Genomic DNA, 24,730 nt, shown 5'->3' with positions numbered 1-24,730 from the left:
AAAGGAGTGAAGAGGACCGTGCCTTCAAAGACAGCGACACCGAAGACGGGAACAATGGCAGACGACTACGGCGATATGGCGATTTCTTCCCGAAGGACTAGCTTAGCGGGAAGAGAAGTGGCGCCGACGAGGAGCACGTCATACAGAGGCGATAATTCTATTTCAGCACGTGCACAATTGATGACGGCGTTATTTCGCGAAAGAAAGTTCCACCCAAGCATCACGTCGTGAGAGCAGGACTGCAGAACCACAAACTCCACAATATAAAGAACGCCCTGAATAACAACTCTAGCTGTGTATGCTGCTGAAGGCTGAACTGGCTGGGCGCTTGCTGTGCGAAGAGAAAACCCAGAAAGTGGCGTAGTAACTTTTCGTAAAGCGCTAGAGAGGCGTTCGTTTAGGACAGACATGGCTGCTCCAGTATCAATTAGCGCAACGGTAGGGACGCCATCCACAGTAAGGTCAACAACGTTCGAAGGCGACAATGGAGGACTTGTACAGATCGATGGCGACGCAATTCCTGCCTCCTGAACTGCGGCGCTTAGTTTTCCTCTTGCGTGGGTGAAGGGCACCAACTCATGCGGCACGAGTGGCGACGCGGGGAAGGTGAACGACGTGTAAGGACCAGGCCCTCGGCTGGTGGCCCGTTCGACTGCCGAGTAAAATAGGTGTCGTGGAAAGGTTGCACGCCGGCGTAGGGAGGCGACTGCACAAACCCATCAGAGTGCAGCATGCGGCGGCGGCAGAGTCGTGCAACATGGCCCGGAATACCGCAGGCATAACATATGGGCCTGTTGTCTTGCGTGCAAGGGCAGGAGCAGGCCGATAAACGTGATGATGAACGGGTGGTAGTGGCCGTGGATGTAGCGCAACGAGTGGTTGACGAGGAGGCTGAGCGGCGACGGTTGCCTAAGCGGCGCGGCAACAGAATACTGCTGATGCTGCATTGGTAGAGACTCAGCAACTTGGTCTTCAATAACCCGCTGGAGCGTAGAGACGAGCTGTGTAGGAGGCTGTTGCGGCAGCGGCTGCTGTTGGGGTAGCTCAGCGAAGGGTAGTAGAGAAAGCTGACGGCAACTTCCTCCCGCGTGAAAGCTTGGATTTGTGTGAGCAGGGGGGAGCGAGCAGAGAAGACTGTCAAGGAAGAGAGTGCCTCATAAGCCACTGAGAGGCGCCTGGTCGATTCGCGTTGCCTCCTCAACTCGTCGTAGCTTTGGCACAAGTTTATGAGCTATGTGCTACGGTGCATGGTCTCTTGGCGATCAACATTTGGAAGATGACATCGGCGATGTCCTTCAAAATGTGCTTCAATTTGTCGTTTTCGGGCAAGGAAGCATCCACACGTTTGCATAGGTCGAGAACCTCTTCGATATAACAAATCAATGCTTCATGGGGTTGTTGCGCTCGCTCTCGTAACCGCTGCTCGGCGCGATATTTGCGGACGGCGGGGCGACCGAAAACTTCACCAAAACTGGTCTTGAACGTGGACCAGGACTGAAAGTCGGCTTCGTGATTTTTAGACCGCAGGTGAGCCACTCCCACAAGGTAGAAATTGACGGCATTTAGCTTGGCTGTATCGTCCCATCGATTGTGCAAGATCACCCGTTCATAGGTAGACAACCAGTCACTGAGGTCCTGCTCATCCGTACAGCTAAAGACTGCTGTATGGCGTTGCGAGACAGCGCCCGAGCAGGCAACGGAGGGTGGCAGCGACGTCGGCTGGGGAGAGTCGGACATGACGGGAGGCAGAGTCCGAGGCCAGAGTTCCAGGGTGTAGATGTTCTTGAATACCCTGCACCTTCCACCAATTGTAATGGGGTGTTTTGAACAATCCAGATGGTAGCGTCTGTTCGTAACCGAGAAGGCAAGTGACGCAGAGCACAAACAGCTGATTGCCCGAACGGCTCACACTCGTGCTAAGCGCTGGCGATCCGGCTGGCCCACTGCTTGCACTGCAGGCGTGGAACAGACGATCTGGCTGGCCTTGTCCTTGTGCTCTTCTTCATTATACCATAAATTTCTGAGATAGAGCTGTGTTCATCGCTTGTGCTCGAAGCTGTTTTATCTAGAAGTATCTGGTAAAATAGAGTTTGCATCGAGTCGTGAGAGCACCCTTGGCCGGGTGATATCTGCTCGTGTGTTTTCCCTGCAGTACTTTCCGTAGTGTTTCGCTTTAGACACTCGTTTATTTTAGATCTATGTGCGCACCCGGATTTTCTCATCGTTAGCGTTGCGCTGCTAAGCCGGAGGGCGCGCAGCCAGATCCCGACCGCGGCGATCACATATCGAGGAGCGGGATGCAAAAGACGCCCGTGTCCCGTGCGTTGGGTGCTGTTAAATAACTATAGCTGGCAAGAAATGTTGCCAAGTCCCAGCTATGGCGTATTTCGTAATCACATCGTGGTTTTGCCACGTAACAGTTCCGAATATATTTATTTCCTACACGATTCATGTGTTCCAGTTACATGTTGAGCAATTCTTGTAAGCCCACAGGTACACTCCTTGCTGCCTGCACTGTAAGAATGTTTACACGCTTAAGGGTGTTCATGTGTCCCACGGTCAACACGCCTACCATTAGAGCCTTGCAAAAATTTGTAGAGGACGACAACGGTGCTCTAACTAGACGTGCGATGAAAAAGAAGTAGTTTAAATCTATGTAATCATTCTGACAGCCTTGGGCGCACTGAAATATCCGACAGGAGAAGTTTACAGTAATACGTATGAAACTTTATTTAATGCACTTTTTATGTCACCTGGCCCAGCTGTCATCATGCTTACTTGCAAGACAAAGTCGGCAAACAAGATGCCATCATTGGTTCCCACGAAAATTCTGATCCTTAAACGACAACAAATTGATCCTTAAACGTATTTTTGTTAGGCCTTAACGGTAGGGCCCTTAAGGGTTAGGCCTTAACGGTAGATATTACACCCTTAAGGGTGTAAACGTTTTTACAGTGTGGGCTGGGTGAATGGCACCATCGCGAAGCACCATCTTGTAGATGTGCTGAGCACATCCCGTTCCGGTAAACAGGTGACGAAATTCGTGAAGAATGTCTGCATTGCTGCTCTTTTGAGACGCTTTGTGCTCGCGGCACAAGTCCAACGTGCTGCCTTACTTCAAAACCAAGCATCTCTTGACGACAGGTCCAGCACGGAGGTCTGATCATTCAGTGCCACTTCTACAGGGATAACCCTGATGTGTTGAAATGCACCGCGCCATTTCGACTCAGCAGCAGCTTTGGATGCATCTTGAGGTAGCAGCCCAAAAGACATCAAGTCTGCCTGTGCTCCGTTGTCTACTTTTCGATCTAATGGAGCGTTTTTTATTTCAATTTGCACCATCCACCCGCGAGTATTTTTTCTCTCGTCGAGACTACACGTCCAGGAGGTCAAAGTTGGCTTCGGAGCCTAGGAGCTGGCCAACTTCCACGAACGCTTTGCAGCGTATGGCTAAACGGTTTCTCCTGTGGTAGTTCATGCAAGTCTCCTCAAAAGCCGGACACCTTCGTGGAAGCGATGGCAGCACACGAAATCATTTGCTGGGCAGTTGAGCAAAGGCAAATGAATCCGGTACAGATAGCTTCGAGTCAGAAGGCTCTTCCATGGAAGCGAGCACTCGGCCTCTTCAACGCCGGCAATGCGGGCGCACGCACGCACTGAAAAAGTGGCTGGTACTTATCGGCACATGTCACACAGCGATATACATACAATGCAATAAGTACGTCCAATCTTATATTAATGAGGGTTTAATGTTGAAAAAGTGCTATTGTTCTATAACCTCAAACCAGTATATACGGAGTGTAGCAAAGCAGTATAGATAGCTATCATGAATACAATTCGTCGACACGAGGGAAATAGAAGATAGGAGTAGTGTGCATACAGGATACACTCTACCAGACTCGAGTTGTGTTGCCAGGGGAATACATTCAAATTGAAAATCAGTTATATATTGTTGCTTTGGTATGGAGTTGTACAGGTACTCTGCGTCTATCAGTCCACATTAACACCTTATATCGCCACAGTGCACCCGAAATTCTCAAATTCAGGTACATTACGTTATGAATGCACCAATATTGATTGCGCCGCAATGATTGCCCTTAAGGAAATTTCACGCGCCGTAGTGACGCAGTCTATCTGTCAGGCCAGGACATAATGTTGGGCGACTTGTTTCAGCTTAAGTTTTCCGAGCCATGTTAGGCGCATCGTCCTTGTTATTGTGTAGTTATGTGCTGTTTATTTATTTATTTATTTCAGATACTGTCAATCCCAGTGGAATTTTTACAGGTTGGACATATATTATATACTCACAAACAGCGATAAAAATAGGTTTACATGATTTCAACAATGGTATTTGCAATCGACACGAAGCAGATATACACATATGGCAGGAAATAAAACGAGAATGGAACATTTCATTTGGCAAAAAGGAGTGAAATTGCATAGGCAAATACAATGCTCATACAGATTTCATTTTACACAATGACGTGAGTGGTGTGTTATTTCCGGCTAACATAATTTAATTATTGCGCAGCAGCTCTTCTACAAGGGTTACAAATTTCGGCAACGATGTGTTAGTCGTTATGCAGGGGTCCAGGCTATTCCATTCTCTTTTTGCAAGAGGAAAGAACGAATATCTAAAACAGTCAGTGCGAAATGCATATTCTTTAAGGGTTAGTGAATGCTTATGGCGGGAAGGTCTGGTGTCAGCTAGGGATATATACAACGAAGTATTGCATTGTAATGCATCGTAGTGCATAGTGTATTAATCGGAACAATAATATTAGTCTTGCTAGTTTGGCGCGGGTTCGCAGAGTAGGAATACAGGCTTGTTTTAGCAGTTGGGTAGGTGAATCGCTGCTATTGTATTTGTTAAAAATGAATCTATTTGCCTTTCGCTGCACTCCTTCTAGTTTGTTAATAAGCTGTTGTGTATAAGGAAATCAAATTATGTTACCATATTCGAGAACTGGGAGAATAAATGTGTTGTATGATAGCAGTTTCATTTCCGGTGGCGTAACTCGAAGTCTTCTTCTGAGGAAGAACAGCTGTTTTAAAGCGGATGGTATGATACTGTTAATATGCAATTCCCATCTTAGGTCATGTGAAATGATCAAGCCAATATATTTATGCTCATGAACTCGGGTGAGTGGTATGTTATTAATAGTGTATTCGAAGTCCGGCCTATGTTTTTTGCGGGTTATAGATAAAGTGGCAGTTTTATTAAGGTTCAGTTCCATATGCCACTCTTTATACCACTTCACTACATCATAAAAGGCGCTGTTTAAATCAGCGTGGTCATTCATGGAGTTAATTTCATTATAAAGAATGCAGTCATTGGCAGAAAGCTTCATTTTAACGCGTATATTAGAGGGCAAAGCATTAATGAAAATAAGGAATAAAGTGGGAGCAAGGACGCACCCTTCAGGCACCCCCGATGTAACTTTTGAAATGGGAGAAATTTCATTCTTAACAACAACATACTCAAACTGGTTGGTTAAGTAATCTTCAATCCAACTGACAATAGAACCATTGCCTAAAGTTGTTTTCAGTTTGCTGATTAGTTTTTGATGGGTTACTCTATCAAACGCCTTCAAAAAATCTAATGCTATTAAGTCAACTTGTTTTGGATTATCAATGCTTTGGGATAACTCATGTGTTAATTCAAGTAATTGTGTTATGGGTGAAAGTCCCCGTCGGAAACCATGCTGGACCGGCGATAATATTTGTGCTTGCTCTAGATAGCTCGTGATATCCTTTAATATGATATGCTCTTATAATTTTCTTACTGTGGACGTTAGCGATATTGGTCTGTAATTACCGACATCACTTTTGCTTCCTGCTTTATGAACGGGGATTACTTTCGGTATTTTCCATTCCTTTGCAAGGCTACACGTTGATAATGATTTTTTAAATATTAGATGTAGATATCTCGCGTTGACTTCAGCATATCTTTGAAGAAGAGTGTTGGGAATATTGTCCGAGCCGTTTCCTTTTTTTGTGTCTATTGATAGTAATAAGTTGAGCAGTCCTGACTTAGGCATCGTTGACATGACTAGCGGTCTCTGGTTGTAGTGATTCACCTCCGGAATGCGACCATTGTCAGCAGTGAACACAGACTGGAAGTATGCATTTAATGAATTTGCATAACCTAAATTTTGTTCAAGAGCATTGAGAGTGTTGCTTTGTTTTTTGGGGATAAGGTACTTCCAAAACATTCCAGGGGAATGTTTTAAAAAGTTAGGAAGCGTAAGTGAAAAGAAATGCGCTTTCGCTGTAGTAATCTTTGCTTTCATTTCATTGACAGCACACGTGAATTTACGTTTATGTTGAGGACCTTTGTTTGTTCTGAGCAATTTTATTAGTCGCTTCACTTTGCGCTTCGCATGAATGACATCACGTGTTATCCATGGGTTATTTCTATTTATTCGTTTGGTTCTCATTGGTATATAGTAATTGATGCTGTGGGATACAATGGCTTTAAACCTTTCCCATAATGCGTCTATATCAGTGTGTGAAGAATTGGCGAGCTCTTCAAATGACTGATACTCCAAAATTAAGTAATTAACTATGCTTGAGTTGTCAGCTTTTGTAAAGTCTGGATAACTAGTTTTGGAAATAGAAGGATTTGTTGCGGCTTGAATGCACTACTACATAATGTTAATTCGCGATCTGATAATCCATCTAGCACTGCTAAGTTAGTTTTATCGATCGAAAAGTGATAGCTCAGAAAGATGAGGTCTAAACTGTTGGATGTATTGCCTTGAACACGTGTGGGCTCGTTGACAACTTGTGACAAGTCAGAACTAAGCATAATATCAAAACGAATTTGGGAACAAGGAGAGCGATAATACATTGTTGGCCAGTCGATATCTGGAAGGTTGAAATCCCCAAGACGGATCAGCCGGGATTTTTGTACATGAAGTTCCATATACTGATATAATGATGTCATTGCGCGTTCATCAGTCGAAGGGCTACGGTATACACAACCGACACTGAGAGTCGTCGCACCAAGGCTGAGTTTGCAAAAAAGTGCTTCGGCATTCTCGACTTCTGGTAAGACAGTGAAACGAATTTTTTTTATTTATTAGTAAAGCCACTCCTCCCCCTGGCGTTAATCCGTCTTTGCGCACAATCACATTGTCGGGTGGGGATATTTTTTTGTCCTGTATATCATCTGTAAGCCCCGTTTCTCTAATCGCCATAAAGTCACGCTCTAGGCTGATAAGAAGAGACTCTAGTGCTTCAAGCTTATTCAGGATTCTACGCGCATTTACGTTTGCAAAGGTTATTTGTTTCGTTTTTGGGGCGGTAAGGGGTGTAGGTGTGGTCCAATTCCTTGCTGGTTTTTTTGGCTTTTACTCGCACTTGTCTGTGCCTTTACAGATACCCGGCAGTTCTTTTCTTCATCCCACTGAAGGAATTCTCCGTCGATTCGGACTTTATCGTAAACGAGCGCAACCTTTGCACCGGAATCTTTCATTGATTTTACACTAACCCGCAGTTTTTTCCTTATGTCGCGTACTCGGACAGAGAAGTCTTCATTGATCGCGTATTCAGTATTTTTAAGTTTGCGACAGTTTTTTTAGCACAAGAGTCTTTTCACGGAAGTCAAGAAGTTTTAGTATTACAGGCCTGGTTTTCTCGGGTGAAGGTTTTCCTAACCTATGAATGCGTTCAATGGCAACAGGTTGAATTTCAAGAATCTTCTTGGCGATGCTTTCATTAAAAGTTTGTTGAAGGGATTCGTTGTCTTCTTTTTCATCTTCTAGAATTTCGTAAACTAAAAGATTACGCCGTCTCCAGCGATTTTCCAAATCATCCAGCTTTAGTTCAAGCGAGGAAACAACCTGCTGCAAGTTGGTGACCTGGTTTATGCAGTCAAACATTTTTTTGCCAAGGGAAGCCATGTTTTCCAGTTTGGCTTCAATTGATGTTAGTCGATCCTCTTTAATGCTTTTTATGTCTCCGGCAATCGCATCGAGCTGTCTGGAGACCTGTTCAAGTGTGTGGGCGTTTTTTTTTTCCCGCAAGTGGTTCTTGTAACATCCGAACTTGGCGCCAAACTAGAAACTGGACTGCGTTTCGACGTACACAGAGAAAAAGCTCATAAACATAGTATGGATAACTACGTGAAACTGAAATTGCGCAATACTGGTCTCTATTATCACAAGAATTTCATGAGCTTCCTAAACAACGCACAGGTGTTCTCTTCGGAGCCACGAATGCTAAACGTGGAAGTGCGGTGTTTCTCTGGCCGTACGGAACATAAGTATTTATTTGTGATGCATTCATGCTTCTCAATGACTTGAGGTCGCTACGTTACACCATTGTACAAGCAGAATAGCTAAGTATTGGAATTTCGACCCTGCCGTCTGTCGGTTAAGCATTGTATAGGCTTGGACCTGTTGACATACAACACTTGTACTCTGTAACGATATATCAAATGCCTTGCCACGGGACATGCAACGTTCATATCGTGAAAGGATGACTGCTCTGCATCGGCCGAAGCATCAGTAACGGGCAGCTGCCTTTCCAGGTTTCACATCGCATAGAATGCGCTGTCCGCTAAATTTCATATTTCACTGGACACTTAAAAATGTGCCAGTGAGTGCATTACTTATGTGTCGGTAGCACCGTTTTATGCCTGATTTTTAAGACCGCATTTTTGATTAAATGCAGGCATGGTCGGACGCGGCCTTCAATGTGCTGACGGGCCTAGCCATCGGCCTGGGCCAGTTGCACTCACTGGCTTCATACAACTCTTTCGACACGACAACGGTGTACTGGTGCGTAAACTGAACACCTTAAGGAATATTCGCGCAAGAAGATGCAAAGTCCGCATTGCACTATGATGAGCGCGTTAACGTTGCTGAAGTCACCAATTTAACCCATTAGGGACCAGTTTCTTTTTTTTTCTTGCTATCTTGAAATAAATCTAATATATTAGCTTACCTTTATACTAGTAATTCACATGCAGGAATTTATTACTCTTGCCTAATTAGTTTTTTGAAATATAGCCCGTAACCACATGGTCACACTGGGCCCTTACGCTACAGCAGAATACGCGAAGTTTAAACATTTATTTCAAGCCATGAAACATCACAACAAAAAACATACATAGCGAATAGTCGAGCACTCATTTAGTGTGATATGGTTTAAATCATGGAATAGCCATGCCGACGTCATACTTTGTGCATTGCGTGTGCACCGCGCTGTTGCAAATATCTCATGCACACCTCCACCTGTTGCTATTAGGTATCGTTGCAACAAAGTGGGCCGCTTGGTCATACCGTGTACAATTCAGTACATCACCAGTCTTTGGGATTCTGCGTTGACCAGGTCCTCTAGGTTTATTGTCCCATCGCATCAGGTAGCTTTGTGCAATTTGCCTGAGGAATTCCACCTGCGTGACGTTGAGCCCTCTGCTACGAATTAACACCCAAGCGTTGCTGATAGATACATTACAAAGTCAAGTGAAAATCGGCCACCAACACTTTTTGCCACGGATTGCAATCCTATAGGCGCCTACATTTGCATCGATCTGGTCCGTACCTCCTATAAAACTTGTACTGAGCAACAGTGTTTGGAAAGGCCACCTTGATTCGCTTCTTCTCAACACGAGTGCCGGTCTGCAGATGACATTGGCTCTACGCCGTGAATGGTGCTTACGATCGTTTACTACAGAATCGTCCATCCAGCGGACAGCAATTATCCCATTGTCGCTCAGCACGGGATCTTCGTGCCCGCGAGGTTGGCACTTGACGAATTCTTGTCAAGCAATAGGGCACTCTTTGGGAACACGGTTCTGCTTCACTGTGCCCGTGCCTTCGTAGCCCTGTGCCTTGAGATGCCTGAGTAGCTTCATGCTTGTGAATAAATTATCAAAATATAAAGAGAAAGGAAGGTCGTGCGTCTCTGCTTCGAGTTCCTCCACCATTTGAAAAAGTGGCGCCGCTTCCCTTCCGAAGTCCTTTTCATATTTTTCACATGTTCCGGGATCTCCCCTGCGTGCCTTGATACACTTTGAAGTTTGCAAGGTACCTGTTGTTGGCATTTAGGCACCATACTTTATACCCGAAGCGGATAGGCTTTCCGCGTTTCAGCGCCGGCTCATAGCTGCCAGCTGCTTGGATTGTCAATGAGTCCACCTGAGTCTTCATCGGCCAAGTCTCCATCCGAATAGGTGCTAGCCTCTGGCGGCTCGATATAAACACTAACACGACGTTATCTTCCTCTACGACTATCTTCGCTATTTCTTCCCACATCAACCTATTCAGACAATAAAACAAGAAATAACCACTGCGAGAACGCGCCAGCAGACGTGCAAGAGATGAGAATACAGTTTAAAAAATAAAAAGTTAGGTAGCCTAAAGGCCCAGCGTGACCATATGGCAACGCGCAAGATAACACGTTCGTTGATGGATAAATCAAAAATTATTCTTTCACAAATGCTAGTCGAAGGTCATACATTCAAAGAGCAATTCGGAAGTAAGGATATCTGACTATTGCTTAAACAAGTAGTGAAAAAAAAAACATACTTACCCCTTGGAGCGATGCATGGCAACCCTACTCGCAGAGTAACACTTATTCCCGCCTTTGGGAGGGGCTCCCACAAAACGACTGACAGCTGCTGCCACTTGGTATCCATAAGGGGAACTGTAATCTATCAAACGGCACGTCAAAGGCGATTTTGGTGCCGCTTCGTTAATGTTAATTATTGAAATCCCCTGTACAGAATAACGTGACCATATGGTCACGCTAGTCTTTAATGGGTTAACTAAAACATGTCATGCTCGTGTTTCGTGCAGTGCAATCTTGGTATTTTTCACTGTTATTTGTCTAGTTTTGTAATCGCTGTGTGTGAATCAGTGCAGCTAGTAGAATCACCGGAGGACTCATTCAGGCCATCAGCGTATACGTAACATAAATATGAGAGAAGGATAACTTGTGAGAAAGCATATCTTAAATTACCAGTGTCACTTCTGTGCCTTATATAAACATCATCGAATGTAACGTAGCCAAACACGCGATAGAAGCAGGTGGCATTCCACAAAATCTAACGAATAGATCACCTTGATGGGATCCATCACGTGATCAATACGTTGTAGGGATTTCTCATAAGGCCAGTTTAGGGTTATTAAACAGTATGGGTAACACTTTGATTCACTATATTCTCCTGACACTAGGCAAAATTTCAGTGAAAATATTGCTGTTGGATCCGTTTTGGTTTTTTAAGATGCCATCATGAATGGTTTTCAGTGTAACGCAACTCGTCATGCATGCAGGAATTGCACCTACACACATACACAGAGCTAATTTTCAAGTACAACAAGAACAGATCCCATGATTGAAACTTGAGGAAGAAACAATGTCTTTTTTGTTAACATTTTATACTGCCTTGGGGATGGTGGCGGACCGTTCCAAATTCAGCGTGAGAGTCCTGGCTTCTGAGGAGACGCCCCTAGTCTCGAAATGACATAGTCATACGGGCAAATGCCGCGACGTTTGTTTGTTTCTAAAGACTCACAATCAGTAAACTAGATATGCTTTTTACAGTGACTGAAAGGTCAGCTGTATATTCTGATATTTTGTCTTCTGTTGAATTATCGGGAAAATAAAGGCAGATTTTGTCGTCGTTCTAGCTCTGTTATAGTCCCGTAACTATTCACACTATCTCTATCTCCACCCTTCTCGACCTAAATGGCGACATAGCAGGACTAAGAAAGATTGCGGAACATTGTTGCAGGTACAGTAAAACCTTGTTAAACCGCACCCGCTTAAACAGTAGTTTCGTTTCAAAGGTAGTAAAGTCAAATCCTCAACTCAGCGGCCCTTGAGCACAGCGCGTTTTGCATCCGCACAAACCATACCAGCTCATTGCGTACGTATGGATTAACACGTAGTGTTTCCACTTTTCGTCCCGAAATGACGGCGGTACGCCGTCCCGGCAGAACAATGAGCCTCAGAGATCAGAACGGCCTCCATGCGCAAATGCAGTGGGCGCATGGAAGGGTGAAGCCACATCAGCATCAACATCATTTCGGCGCCGTGCCCGACTGCGAGAGAGTTGTGGCCTGTGTTGTGGTGTCGTCCAAGCTAGGACAGAAACCGGGTGATCAGCAGAAAAGAAAAATTGAACATCGTTCGTCTTATCTAACATGGCACGTGACCTTAAGTAGCTGGGAACGCGGCTGACACATGAAAATGCACGCCGTCTGAGACCAGCGAAGTTTTACGCTAAAATAAGCTAAAGTACGTATACTAAAATTACGTCAACGCATTCGTCAGTGCATTCTTAACATCAACGGCCTACACTTCGAACACATATCGGTTTCGAGCTGCCACTCAAGCATACGGCGGAGAGACGGAGCGAACACGGCCCAGCTGCAACGCCTTCGCTAACTGCAAAAAAAAAGAGATATCGCCGCACACATACGCGGGATATGTTAAAAGGAAAACTACCTTGGAAAGATGAATGGAAAACGCACCGCAATGTGGGCGTGAATGAGCGTCTACAATTTGCGCGGAACACGACGCAGACAGATAACATGTACGGAACAGAGCGCGGCGTGCTGTTGACTACCGGGAAGAAGCCTTCATGAGACACGCACACCCAAAGGTCTCAAATGGTTCACCACTGCTCGTATCGCACCGCCTCGCCATGCGGGACGGTGTGTAATAACCTAAGACGATAACGCTAGAAGTAAAAAAAAATTATGGGATTTTACGTGCCAAAAGGACTTTCTGATTATGAGGCACGCCGTAGTGGAGGACTCCGGAAATTTAGACCACCTGGGGTTCTTTAACGTGCACCTAAATCTAAGTACACGGGTGTTCTCGTATTTCGCCCCCATAGAAATACGGCCGCTGTGGCCGGGATTCGATCCCGCGACCTCGTGCTCAGCAGCCCAACACCATAGCCACTGAGCAACCACAGCGGGTAACGCTCGAAGTGAGCAAATCCAATGACCGCAGTAAGTTTGTTGAGCGAGGTAAACTCTTAGCTGAGACATAGTTACTAGCGCTAACAAGACTATCGAAAAAAAAGTTGGGGCAGGACATAGCGCTACTAGCGCTCTGTCCTGTCCCAAGTCTTTTCCGTCAGTCTCGTTACCGCTAGTAACTATGTCTCAGCAAATGCATCAACACCAACTAGCCAAGCTTTCTGCATGGGGTAAATTCCTCAAGCGCCCGTGTTGCAATCCTTCAAATCCCAACAACATGGTGGCGAGCGCTCATCGCCTCTTTTTGTCATCTGCTAGCCAGAGAACTTCCGGAGAGTAGCCAGACTAAAATCGTCCTGGATGGTTCTGGTAGCACGCGAGTAGCCAGAACCGTCTGCGAATTTATAATTGCTAGTAAGTACAGCGGGTAGTGGCACTTGCGGAGGGGCCGGATGTTTGCGCGCATGTGCGAGTAAGAACGAGTGCGAGAGAGAAAATGTAGGGGCTTTTGCTCATTGAATATACGACTCTGCTTAGGCACTACGGAGGAGTTCGATAACGCGTGTTCTATATGTTTGACCCTAGGCGTGTCGGCATTGCGGAGTGGGGTCGAGTTTGTTTACGCTCCGGCGCTGGCTGCCGGCGCCGTGAAACAGGTGATAACATCGCAGATGTTTCCGTAGGAGCAGTAGGGACCGCTGAAGAGGCCGGTCCGCATATATTGAAAATCTAGGAGCAACTGGAGCCTTAGCGGCCTTAGGGGCCTTAGCAACCGCTGTTGAACGCGAATGGCTGAAAGGGCGCCGGCGATGCTCGGAGCCCCTGCAACGGCTATGAGAATACGCCGCACCCCCCTAACGCATTTTACGCTAGCCTAACTTAACGTGGCCCTAACCTAACGAGGCCGAGATAGAAAGACAATAATGCTCACGACATAACTGTTGTAAGAATACGCCGCGCCATCCTGACGGCTTTTACACTAACCTAACGTAACGTTAACCAAACTTAACGTAAAGTTAGCCAAACCTAACAGATCATAACGTGGCCCAGACGCAAAGACAATAATCCGCACGGCATAACCACTGTGAGAAAACGCTGCGCCACCGTAACGCCTTTTACGCTAACCTTACGCAACCTAAGCTAACGTAAAGCTAACCTAAACCTAACCTGACCTAACCTAACGTAGACGAGACGCAAAGCCAATATTCCTCACAGTGTGACATGGGGCAATCGTGTTCAACCGTGGTTGCTAAGGTCCTGTGCCTTTATTTAACTGAAAGGGGACCACTCAAAAATGCTCCTGAAAAGTCCAGCAGAGCAGGCCCGGTCTCTACTACGGCCCTCATTGCTCCCTCCGGAAAATCGGTGATTATTTTTGCTTTCATTTTTTTAGAGTGCCGTAAGGCGCGTCAAAGTTACAATCCATCATGAGTTACTCAGCGCCACACGCGTGAAAAAGTCTGTCCGACGTACCTTTAGACAGAGCGATCACCAGATGGGGCGTCAGTGCGCGCTGGTTCACCTGTCAGCCAGCGTCCGAGCGTAAAGAAACTCGACCCCACTCCGCAATGCCGGCATGCCTAGGGACAAACGCATAGAAGACGCGCAAAGAAACTTCTCCACCGTAGTACTAGAGTGCAGCAGTGTTTAGGCAGAGTCAGATATTCGAGGAACAAAGAACCCCAGATTCTTTCTCTCGCACCAGCTCTTAATCGGGCCTGCGCAGAAACGCCGAGTGCTTCGAGAAACGCCACGCCCCACAATACCTACTAGCAAATGTAAAAACGCAAACTTCCAGACCGAGTAAAATGAACGCCCGGCAAAAGTGCGTGGCGCGGTGGGTGGAGGAGCCCGAGAAAAATGAGGCGCTCTAGCTGGCTCTGGCAGCACGCGGGTAGCCGGAAGTAGAAAATCGAAGAAGCGAATGGCAGAAGCTGCGCGTTACGTCAGCCTCATGCGGATATTTGCCGAGATAAGGGGGCTGGCGGAAAAACTGGCTCGCAGCTTGAGTAAGTTTGAGGCCACAGTCGTAGCTGCTAGCCCGCTTCGGCATAAAGATTTTTGTCGCGCGAAATGAATAAATACTGCATCTTTTCTGCCCTTTCATTGCACTCTCTCGCAGTTCCGTTTTCGACAGGTAAGTGGGACATCTCACGCTATTTCAGTACTGCAGTACTGCCGTTCAGTGCGTACTTTTTCCGAGCTCCGGCTAACTACGGATTAACGCGGTTTCACTGTACGAATTGGCGGCTCCTGGTACTGACAGCGCCAGTAATTGCTAGCACCCCACCTCCCTCCCTTCCCTTTTTGGAATTTATCCACTCAAAAGTTTCTAACGTTAGATAGGGAACGTGGACATTGTCATTAAAGGACAGAGTTCGTTGGCGCGGGGTGAAAAAGACGAGCTTCCAATTTAGGCATCCTAGAACGACATTGCACTTCAACATCAATTCGTGCTTTCCGTGAACCACCAGGTTCTCACCACTCATCGAGGCTTGACAGGTAGAATGCCGTAAGAGTTTTACAAAATTATTCATTAGGTAGGTGAGTCTTTACTTACACTCTGAGCTTTATGTAAACGTCAGTTGTAGCATTTCGCTACACGCTCCGTGTTCGTTTGAACTTTTTATCACACCGACATTTTGCTGAATGTAAGTAGGATGCTTAGGACATTCAGACACTGCGGGCATAGAAGGAAAGAAACGTCGAAAGGTAACACGTAACTATGGAAGGTCGGCGGTAGCCAAAAGCCTGACGTTTGTTGGGTCTGGCCAATGACTCAAGAGACTTTAAGGTGTTGTAGCCATTAGCTAGGCTATGACTTAACAGTGAATGCCTCCAACGGCGAGATACACCTGAGGTATGTCGCACGCGACGATATGCGGTTCTCAAGCATTCTGACTGCTTTCGAAATGAATCATCATCAACCAGGCTATTCTTAACTCCACCGCCAGACGGAGTTCTACCCCCAAAGATATCCTATCACTCCTCTCTTGCGCTAGCTGATTCAAACTTGCGCGTGCAAATTTTCTGATTTCATCATCCCCCCAACCTCCTAATTTTCCGCCACCCTTGAGTGCATTTCCTTCTCCTTGGCACCAATTCAGTATCTGTAGTGGCCGACCACTTATCTGCCCTACGCATTTCACGGCCTGCGCAGCTCCATTTTTTAATCATAATGTTTACGAAAATGTCTGGTAGCCCTATTTGCTCTCCGATCCACACCGTATTTATGGCTGCTGACGTTACGCCTAATAATTTTCATTCCATCACTCTCTGTGCGGTCCTTAACTTATTCTACCTCTCAGGATTTTGAACCAAATGCAGGAGGTTAAATCTATCTTTCAATTTCTAATAGCTGGCCTATGAAAATTTTGCAGGTTCCCAAATTTGTGGGATATACGAGTTGCTCAAATAATTGAAATGATGACTGGGGGTTCTTAGTCCACAACCTGTTATGCTTGTTTATCTAACGGCGATGGTGCGTATGAATATACCAACTTCCGTCAAGTAATGTACATCTGTTTGCAATGATTACGCTGCGCAAGTGTAATTAGTATTGCACCGCTGTGCCTTAATGGGGCCACGAAGAGGAATTAAAATAATTGTGGATTTATCTCTTCTCTCCTCCCCCCTCTCCGACCGTGTATGTTTGAATCTAATAAACTTCAACTGCAAAAAGCGGATGCAAAAGTGGATGTGAAGTTGCGTGCCATTTTAAAAGTCTAGGCCTTATTTATTTGTGGTCGTTTTCTTTAACATCTGCGTTTAGCCATGCTGTTGGCACGGTGCATCATAATGCAATTAGGTGCTTATCCAGCTCGGCTCCTCTCGCACTTTTGTGGACAGGTGCTACTTCCTGTTACCACTGGGCATGACCATATCGAACATCTTGTGCTCGGTCATCGTCTTCGGCATGGGAGGAAGTCTGGCCAAACAGCTCGGCATGTGCTTCACGGACTTCGAGACCTACAGTAAGATTACACTGCTATAAATTTTACTACAATAGAAGCGTGCGCGCATGCCAATGCGAACAAGTTTAGGAAAGCCTCCGACGCAAGTACAAACATTGAACGAGAATAGCCCGCATTAATTGGGGGGACTCTACCAACACATACAAGAAGGGCTACGCCTTCTACACTCTCCTACGCCCGCTACTATGAAGTAGCGATTGGATGCAAATAAGCTATGTTGGAATCTTTTGTGACCGCCAGTGCGGTTCTCATGCATGCTGCTTAGCTTTACCGTAACACCTCCCTCGTTGAAAGGGAATATCATTGTAAATACGCAACCCAAAATATGAAGTGAACGAGTTGTTTGCCATTCACCGCGGAGAAGTTATTGTGGAACAATCAAGACTGTGGGGAAAGCATACACTCTCAAAACGAGGGAAAGTATTGCAGGAGTAAACTGGCCGGTTTGCTCTTCAAAGCATTGTTTTACTCACGTAACATCTCGAGGGGAGTAAAATGTATTGTTCACTCCGTCAGCAAGGAGAGAATGAAATGTTCTTTTCACTCTGCCCGACTGAGAGAGAGTAGAATGCCCGTTCAACTCTTGCGGCAATAGAGAACAAAACGTAGCGTAAACTTCTGCTTCAGCTGTAGGAGGCTGGCCCCGAAAATGGCGATGTCTAACTTAGGCACGCGGAGCAAAGAACACACCATTTTGCTTCTAAGAGAACAGGTATCCACAGTGCAAAGAAAAGCGGAGCCAGCACTCCACCTTTTCACTCGGAGTTGCCCCACCGTGCGCGCGCACCACATTGCGGAAAAGCACAGTACTGGAGAAAGGTGATCGTTCCAGCGAGCAGGAACGAAGGCCATCCAAGAGAGACCGTGTGTCAGCCATCTCGCGTCAGTACGCAAACAGGACGGTCGTTCGTCATTCTTTGGATATAACAGCAAATGCTCCACGGTAAGTGAATTCTAACTTACGTGCACATTCTGCATATATGACATGCTATCACCAGCAAGTCGTCGCGACGTTTAGCCGACGCGATTGACAACGAACTAGGCAAGCGTGCTGTGTCTCCCGATGCCAGTCGAAAAAGGCAGTCGTCGCTATAACTGCATGTGATTTTATCACTTGCCATTACCCGTAAGAGCTCTGAAAATTGCAAACGTTGCCGGAACCATGGTATGTTCAATAAGACCTCAGGCGAGGGGACACACAAGATGGTTTGTTTACCAGCCCATGATTCCGAGCCTAGGCGAAGTGCGCTATGCGTGCGTTTTGTATGTTTGATCTATTCAATTTGGCTGTCTACTGCGTACGGAACGCTGTTGAAATAAGGAGTCGCATAACAGTAGGCGTCATTTTGCAGGCGGCATGCTTTCGTTATAATAAGCCGCGCGCTTGGCAGTGTCTTTCACTCATGGGTAAGCTGCGACCACTGAGAAAGTGCCGCAGGCATTTAGCTGAACACTGCAAAAGCTCAGTCGAGCGCGTTTTCTTGAACTTACCTAAAATGCATGAGGAATTCCTATTTTAGGCTCAATAAGAGTGAGCTGTTTTTCTAATGTATTGAAATGGTCTGATCATATGTCTGATTTTATGTCTCGGGTTCTGGTTTTCGAGCATGGTGAGAATGTGAAAGGATGCTTATCTGTACGAAGTCGGTGAATTCTCATGCGGCGAGTTATGCATCGGAATCGACTATAACGGCTACTGCGTGGAATTAGTTGCAGGGGCGTTTTGTATACGCTTACTCTTTTGGACATGCCTGTGCATTTGTTAATATGAGTTGGAGCTTGAGATTTATATCATATGAACAGGTAAATCACCCTTTCTCCGGGTGTTACAAGCCTAATCTGAGCATTTTGCTACTGCAAGTCAAAATGTGTTTATTTCTTTAATAATTTTAGTTAACAAAGATATCAAAATAAAAGGTTCCCTTAATTTCGTGTAACCAGTCATCTGTCATACTTTTCTACAAAACCAAGAGTTGGTTTTATAAACTAATAACTCCGACGCACCTGCAACTTTACATGCCTTCAAGAATGTAAAATGCTAGATTTCGAACTGCAGCGATACTCCAGTGTGTCAAAAATGAACTTCATTGCGCACCTCATAAATGAAAATAAGTCCATGCCTTTTAGTATGCTTAGATGCAGCCCACTGTGAACTGTTTCTTGTTAGTATTTAAATGTGGGTAAGCTTGCCATAACAAACCTTGTTGCCCATGCAAATAGGCTCATCCAGCAATATCCATTGAAATGAAGCACCATCATTTCATAACCATAATAGGATGGTAAGAACTCGAAATAGCCTCGACTTGAGGAGGGAACACAAGAAACTGGTACATAAGAAGCCGATCAATGAGTTCGCGGTAATAGGGAAAATAGAGGAATTCCAGATCAAGCTACAGAACAGATATTCGGCTTTAACTCAGGAAGAGGACCTTAGTGTTGAAGTAATGAACAACAATCTTATGGGCGTCATTAAAGAGTGTGCAATAGAAGTCGGTGGTAACTTCGTTAGACAGGATACCAGTAAGCTATCGCAGGAGACGACAGATCTGATCAAGAAACGCAAATGTATGAAAGCCTCTAACCCTACATATTGAATAGAACTGGCAGAATTTTCGAAGTTAATCAACAAGCGTAAGACAGCTGCCATAAGGAAGTATAATATGGATAGAATTGAACATGCTCCCAGGAACGGAGGAAGCCTGAAAGCAGTCGAGAAGAAACTAGGAATTGGCAAGAATCAGATGTATGCGTCAAGAGACAAAGCCGGAAAATCGTTACTAATATGGATGAGATAGCTCAAGCGGCTGAGGAGTTCTATAGATATTTATGCAGTACCAGCGGCACCCACGACGATAATAGAAGAGAGAATGGTCTAGAGAAATTTGAAATCACCCAACTAACAACGAAAGAAGTAAAGAAAGCCTTGGGAGCTATGCGAAGGGGGAAGGCGGCTGGGGAGGATCATGTAACAGCAGATTTGTTGAAGGATGGTGGGCAGATTGTTCTAGGAAAACTGGCCACCCTGTATACGCAATGCTTCATGACCTCGAGCGTACCGGAATCTTGGAAGAACGCTAACATAATCCTTATACATAAGTAAGGGGACGCGAAAGATTTGAAAAATTATAGACCGATCAGCTTACTGTCCGTTGCCTACAAAGTATTCACTAAGGTAATCGCAAATAGAATCAGGAACATCTTACACTTCTGTCAACCAAAGGACCAGGCAGGATTCCGTAAAGGCTACTCAACAATAGACCATATTCACACTATCAATCAGGTTATAGAGAAATGTTTCGGAATATAACCAACCCTTATATATAGCTTTCATTGGTTACGAGAAAGCATTTGATTCAGTCGAAACCTCAGCAGTCATGGAGGCATTACGGAAATAGGGTGTAGACGAGCCGTATGTAAAAATACTGAAAGATATCTATGGCGGCTCCGCAGCCACCGTAGTCCTCCATAAGGAAAGTCCTCCTGGAGGCTTACGAAAAGGGTTCTACTTAAATTGAGGACGACGCAACAAGCTATGGAAAGAAGAATGATGAGTGTAACGTTAAGGGATAAGAAAAGAGCAGATTGGGTGAGGGAACAAACGCGAGTTAATGACATCTTAGTTGAAATCAAGAGAAAGAAATGGGCATGGGCAGGGCATGTAATGAGGAGCGAAGATAACCGATGGTCATTAAGGGTTACGGACTGGATTCCAAGGGAAGGGAAGCGTAGCAGGGGGCAGCAAAAAGTTAGGTGGGCGGATGAGATTAAGAAGTTTGCAGGGACGACATGGCCACAATTAATACATGACCGGGGTTGTTGGAGAAGTATGGGAGAGGCCTTTGTCCTTCAGTGGGCGTAACCAGGCTGATGATAATGATGATGATAGCAGTTCACTATGCAGTCATTTTATGTCTTTCGCATGCATTTAACTAGGAAGACTAAGAGGTAACACTTTCCTTTAGTGCAGTGACCTTATCTCTTGACTGTCTTGATGTCGCTTTACACTATGTCCGCGTGTTGACTTCTGCACATAATATTTTTCAGGCACCGGCTTTATGTAATACCAGAAAGGAGCTGCAAGGACGCAAGGATGTCATAGAGCGAGTCCAGCGCAACTCCACGTGGTGCAGATGAGCGCACGCCAAAGAATAAAATTACATAGCCATGCAATTTAGACTACAAAACTAGAATGTGTTTATATTTTGTGCACCATTTGACTAAATGTCGCCAAAACTTTCAAAATACAGTATGTCACACCAAGATGAAAATTCTCACGTGCTCTAGGCAGTCATCTTAACATGGTATTGTTTGTAATGTCTCTGATGGGAAAGTCAAGAGCAAGTATGCACTCTGGAGACAAACACATAGGCACAAGTGTCAATGAAAAGTTAGAAATGTGTTTTAAAGAAAAGCTGATTAGTTTTATAAGTGACCGCTTTTTACCTTGCCTGTCAGCAGATAATTCCTTGCAACAAAAAATACGAATACAGTAAGATTGCCGAGTTGCTTAGTTACATAATACGTACTTGCAATGAGCACGGTGCCTTTGTTCACTATAAGAAGCAACAGCTCATTCTTCGTTAGCTGCTGATATAATTTAATGGCTCGTAAATGTAAGGTTACAAATAACTGCCATTTTACATTTTAAAACGCTGACATGAAGCAGACAGATTTTCATGTCTTTCCTTTTATCTATTTCTTACACCAAAATTTATAAGTATGGCTTCCTCTTAGGCTCCAGAAAGGGGAAGCATTGGGGCAGAGTACCCCCAGTTTAAGAAGTCATTTTCGTTTACGTGTATGCTCACGAAACCAGCTCATTAGAACTGCTCGCGGCTCACAAGCATCAAGGAGCAAGTTCTTAAATGTGTACACCGTGGTACGCACCTTACGTCTTACTTTGAAGCCACACAGGGGTTTGTAATTAAAAATTAGTTTTTCACATGTAAAGTTGTGGTTTCTCCTTCTGTGAAATAGTCATATGAATGGTTCCGGCAGAAATTCGAGATATTGATTAGGATGACTCAGTTTACTTGCCAACCAAATATGCTAGTGGAGGCAGGGATGTGCTCAATAAAAACAATTGAGAGCATCTGTGTAAAACACATGTTCATTAATTGGCGGATGTGAACATACAATGTTAATCAAGCTAAAGCGTCCTAGTTCCGTGGCTTCCGCAGACATGATTTTTATAGGACAAAACAAAATTAAAGCATTTTTGCACATATTACATATCTGGACTTTAGAGTGCACAGTGAGGCACTGTATTAGTCTTCCGAGACACATAAATACTTCTTTTCAGACGAAGATTCTTTGAAGCGCAATAATTTTTCTTACTTTAGCGTATCTTAGCCACTTCAGTTGGAAATAAGCTTTGGTTTTAGGTAGTTGGTTGATTGTGCAAGTACATGCATAGCCGCATGCAAAATCCACGTGCACGAAAAGAATATGTTAAAAAGGATGTTGGGGGTGGGGGTGGCCCTTCCCACTTTAGGATTTGCTTCTTTGTCTTTTTCTTGCACTGCCCTGCCTGCAGTTATTCTTATGCCGCCTTTGTTGCTTTATATTCATCACATCTGATTTTTGGTTCACATTTGAAGCCATGCTCTATATTAGTGAAATTGCATTTTCATCTAGTCACAATAATTTATCATGTGATTATGGAAGCTGCTGCTGAGAAGTAGAGCCTTTATACCGTAATGCGGAATGAAAAGCTACCATATACGACAAGAAATTTGATGGGCAAGATTTTAATGCCAACGGTCGTTGCAGTTTTATACTCATTTGCTTCAAACTACATAATATTGTAAATTTTATTTTATTTATTTGTGAGCAAGTGTAGCGGATCAATCCCAACAGCACCAGGAAACTACTTTGATGAGGACGACAACCAAATGGGAAATATAATACGCCTCTGTACCACTTTCAGACCGGGCCGTGATATTGCTGCAGAATCACAAGACAAGTTTAGAAACAATGGGGTGCAACCCATGAATGAATAACTATTTTAAATATAACCAAAGCTAGACCTGCGGCCGCACATAAGAACACACGACACATTTCTGAATGATCGGTGCTCCATCACGAGCATCCATATGTTGTGCAGGGCTTTATCAAAGGAGCTACTGCCTTAGAATCTGGCACAAAAAAAAAGTTTCTTGCTCAATTTATCTAGGTTACCAGCCCCATGCTTAGCAGCTCATATGGTAACCTTAATTCTTAAGTTTTAATAATGATACACCTAAATGTGTCTCATCTCAAATTGGATTATTTGCAGATGATTGTGTTATATATCGTGATATTAATAATGACGCTTACCGCCTTTCCCTACAAACTGATCTTGATGCGGGGACTGCTTGGTGCTTTTGGTGGCTAATAATGCTAGCGTAGAACTTGCGCCAACTTACAAGTACCTTGACCTTCATCTTCAGTCTGATTTCACTTGGCATTACCACATTAACACCGTCTTAGCATCAGCGAGCATTCGGTCTTGTTAAGCGTAGCATCAAGGACGCACCTCCACATTTAAAAAAAAACTTGCTTATATCACGCTGATCCGCCCAAAAATTGAATATGCTTCTGCCATATGGGATCCCGATCAAGCATACAAAATCAACAACATTGAATCTCTGCAAAACCGTGCTGTTCGCTTCATCTTTTCCGATTATTCACGCTTCACCAGCGTCACATCATCAAAACAACGTGCCGAGTTGGCATCACTATCACGTCGACGCCAATTTGCTCGCCTAACCTTATTTCATAAACTTGATCACCATTCCACGCTTCACGATGACTTGTTTTCACCACCCCCTGCAGTCTTCCCGCGCCGTGACCACGCTAACAAAGTTAAACGATTAACCTGCAGCACATCGCTCTACGCAAGATCATTTAGTCCTCGCACAATAATAGAATGGAATAACCTACCATCACGCATAGCTACTGAAGTTAACTTACCATCTTTGCAAACCTTGTTGCAAGAAAACGGTTAGTGGTAGCAGATTAGTTACTATTTATTGTTATGAGCATATTAACATATTGTGTAAAAAAGCTCTTGTGATTTCATGAATTAGTGCACATACCTCCTGTTCATATCTATTTATTTTATGTTCCTTGTGTATGGTATTTATTTTATGTAGTTTTATTTTTTGTGTATATTACATGTTTGTGCCCCCCCCCCCCTTATGTAATACATTCGGATGAGGGCCGTTAGGGGTAATGGAAATAAATAAATAAAAATATAAGTGCATGCGTTTTGTACTAGAAGGGCGTTTGCTGGCCAGTAACGTGGCGCATATTTCTCTTCGATCATAGTGTCAATACTTTGACCGCTTGCGCACGTTTGTTCTTGTTAACTTTCCATTATATGCATTATTTTTGAAAAAATGGAGTCAATCGTATGATAAAGGATATTTCTACACTGTAATACTAGAGAAACCTTAGAGAATATTGTTATTTTTTTATTACAAGATATGTTATAAAGCCCATGGGCGTCATTGCCATTGATTTTATGTGTGTGTGAGTATGTTTCTCAAACTATTACTCAGTTTGTCTCGCGACTGATTAATAAAGATTTTGACCTTCTAAGAGAAAAAATGTTTCATTTGAGTAACTCGGCGACTACAGATTACATCCAATTCACCAAGCACAAGTGCAGGAGCTGCTTATGAAGGGATCAAATGTTCCCGAATTGCAAGTATTGCTAATGCCTCCTAACATGATCATGGCTCTGCATCGTGAGCGCTTTCCTAATTTTAGTGAGATTACTAGCACACTGTTCCGAAGGAGTACCATCTCTATTAGGAGTACAAGCAC

General features: G+C 44.5%; 1 protein-coding gene across 1 annotated transcript in view; it reads left to right on the top strand.

Annotated features, from left to right (window-relative positions):
- Positions 1-24,730, top strand: part of LOC126524375 (sodium-dependent proline transporter-like) — an 80,770-nt gene that overhangs the window by 49,848 nt on the left and 6,192 nt on the right. The window contains exons 7-8 of the mRNA XM_072286974.1: positions 8,680-8,786; positions 16,794-16,918. Of these exons, the coding sequence (XP_072143075.1) occupies positions 8,680-8,786; positions 16,794-16,918 (232 nt within the window). The remainder of the gene's footprint in view (positions 1-8,679; positions 8,787-16,793; positions 16,919-24,730) is intronic.

This window comes from Dermacentor andersoni, chromosome 3, assembly GCF_023375885.2.
Source record: "Dermacentor andersoni chromosome 3, qqDerAnde1_hic_scaffold, whole genome shotgun sequence".
Lineage (NCBI taxonomy): Eukaryota > Metazoa > Arthropoda > Arachnida > Ixodida > Ixodidae > Dermacentor > Dermacentor andersoni.
Note: the sequence above shows the minus strand (reverse complement) of the source record. Positions and strands in the feature narration are given on the sequence as shown.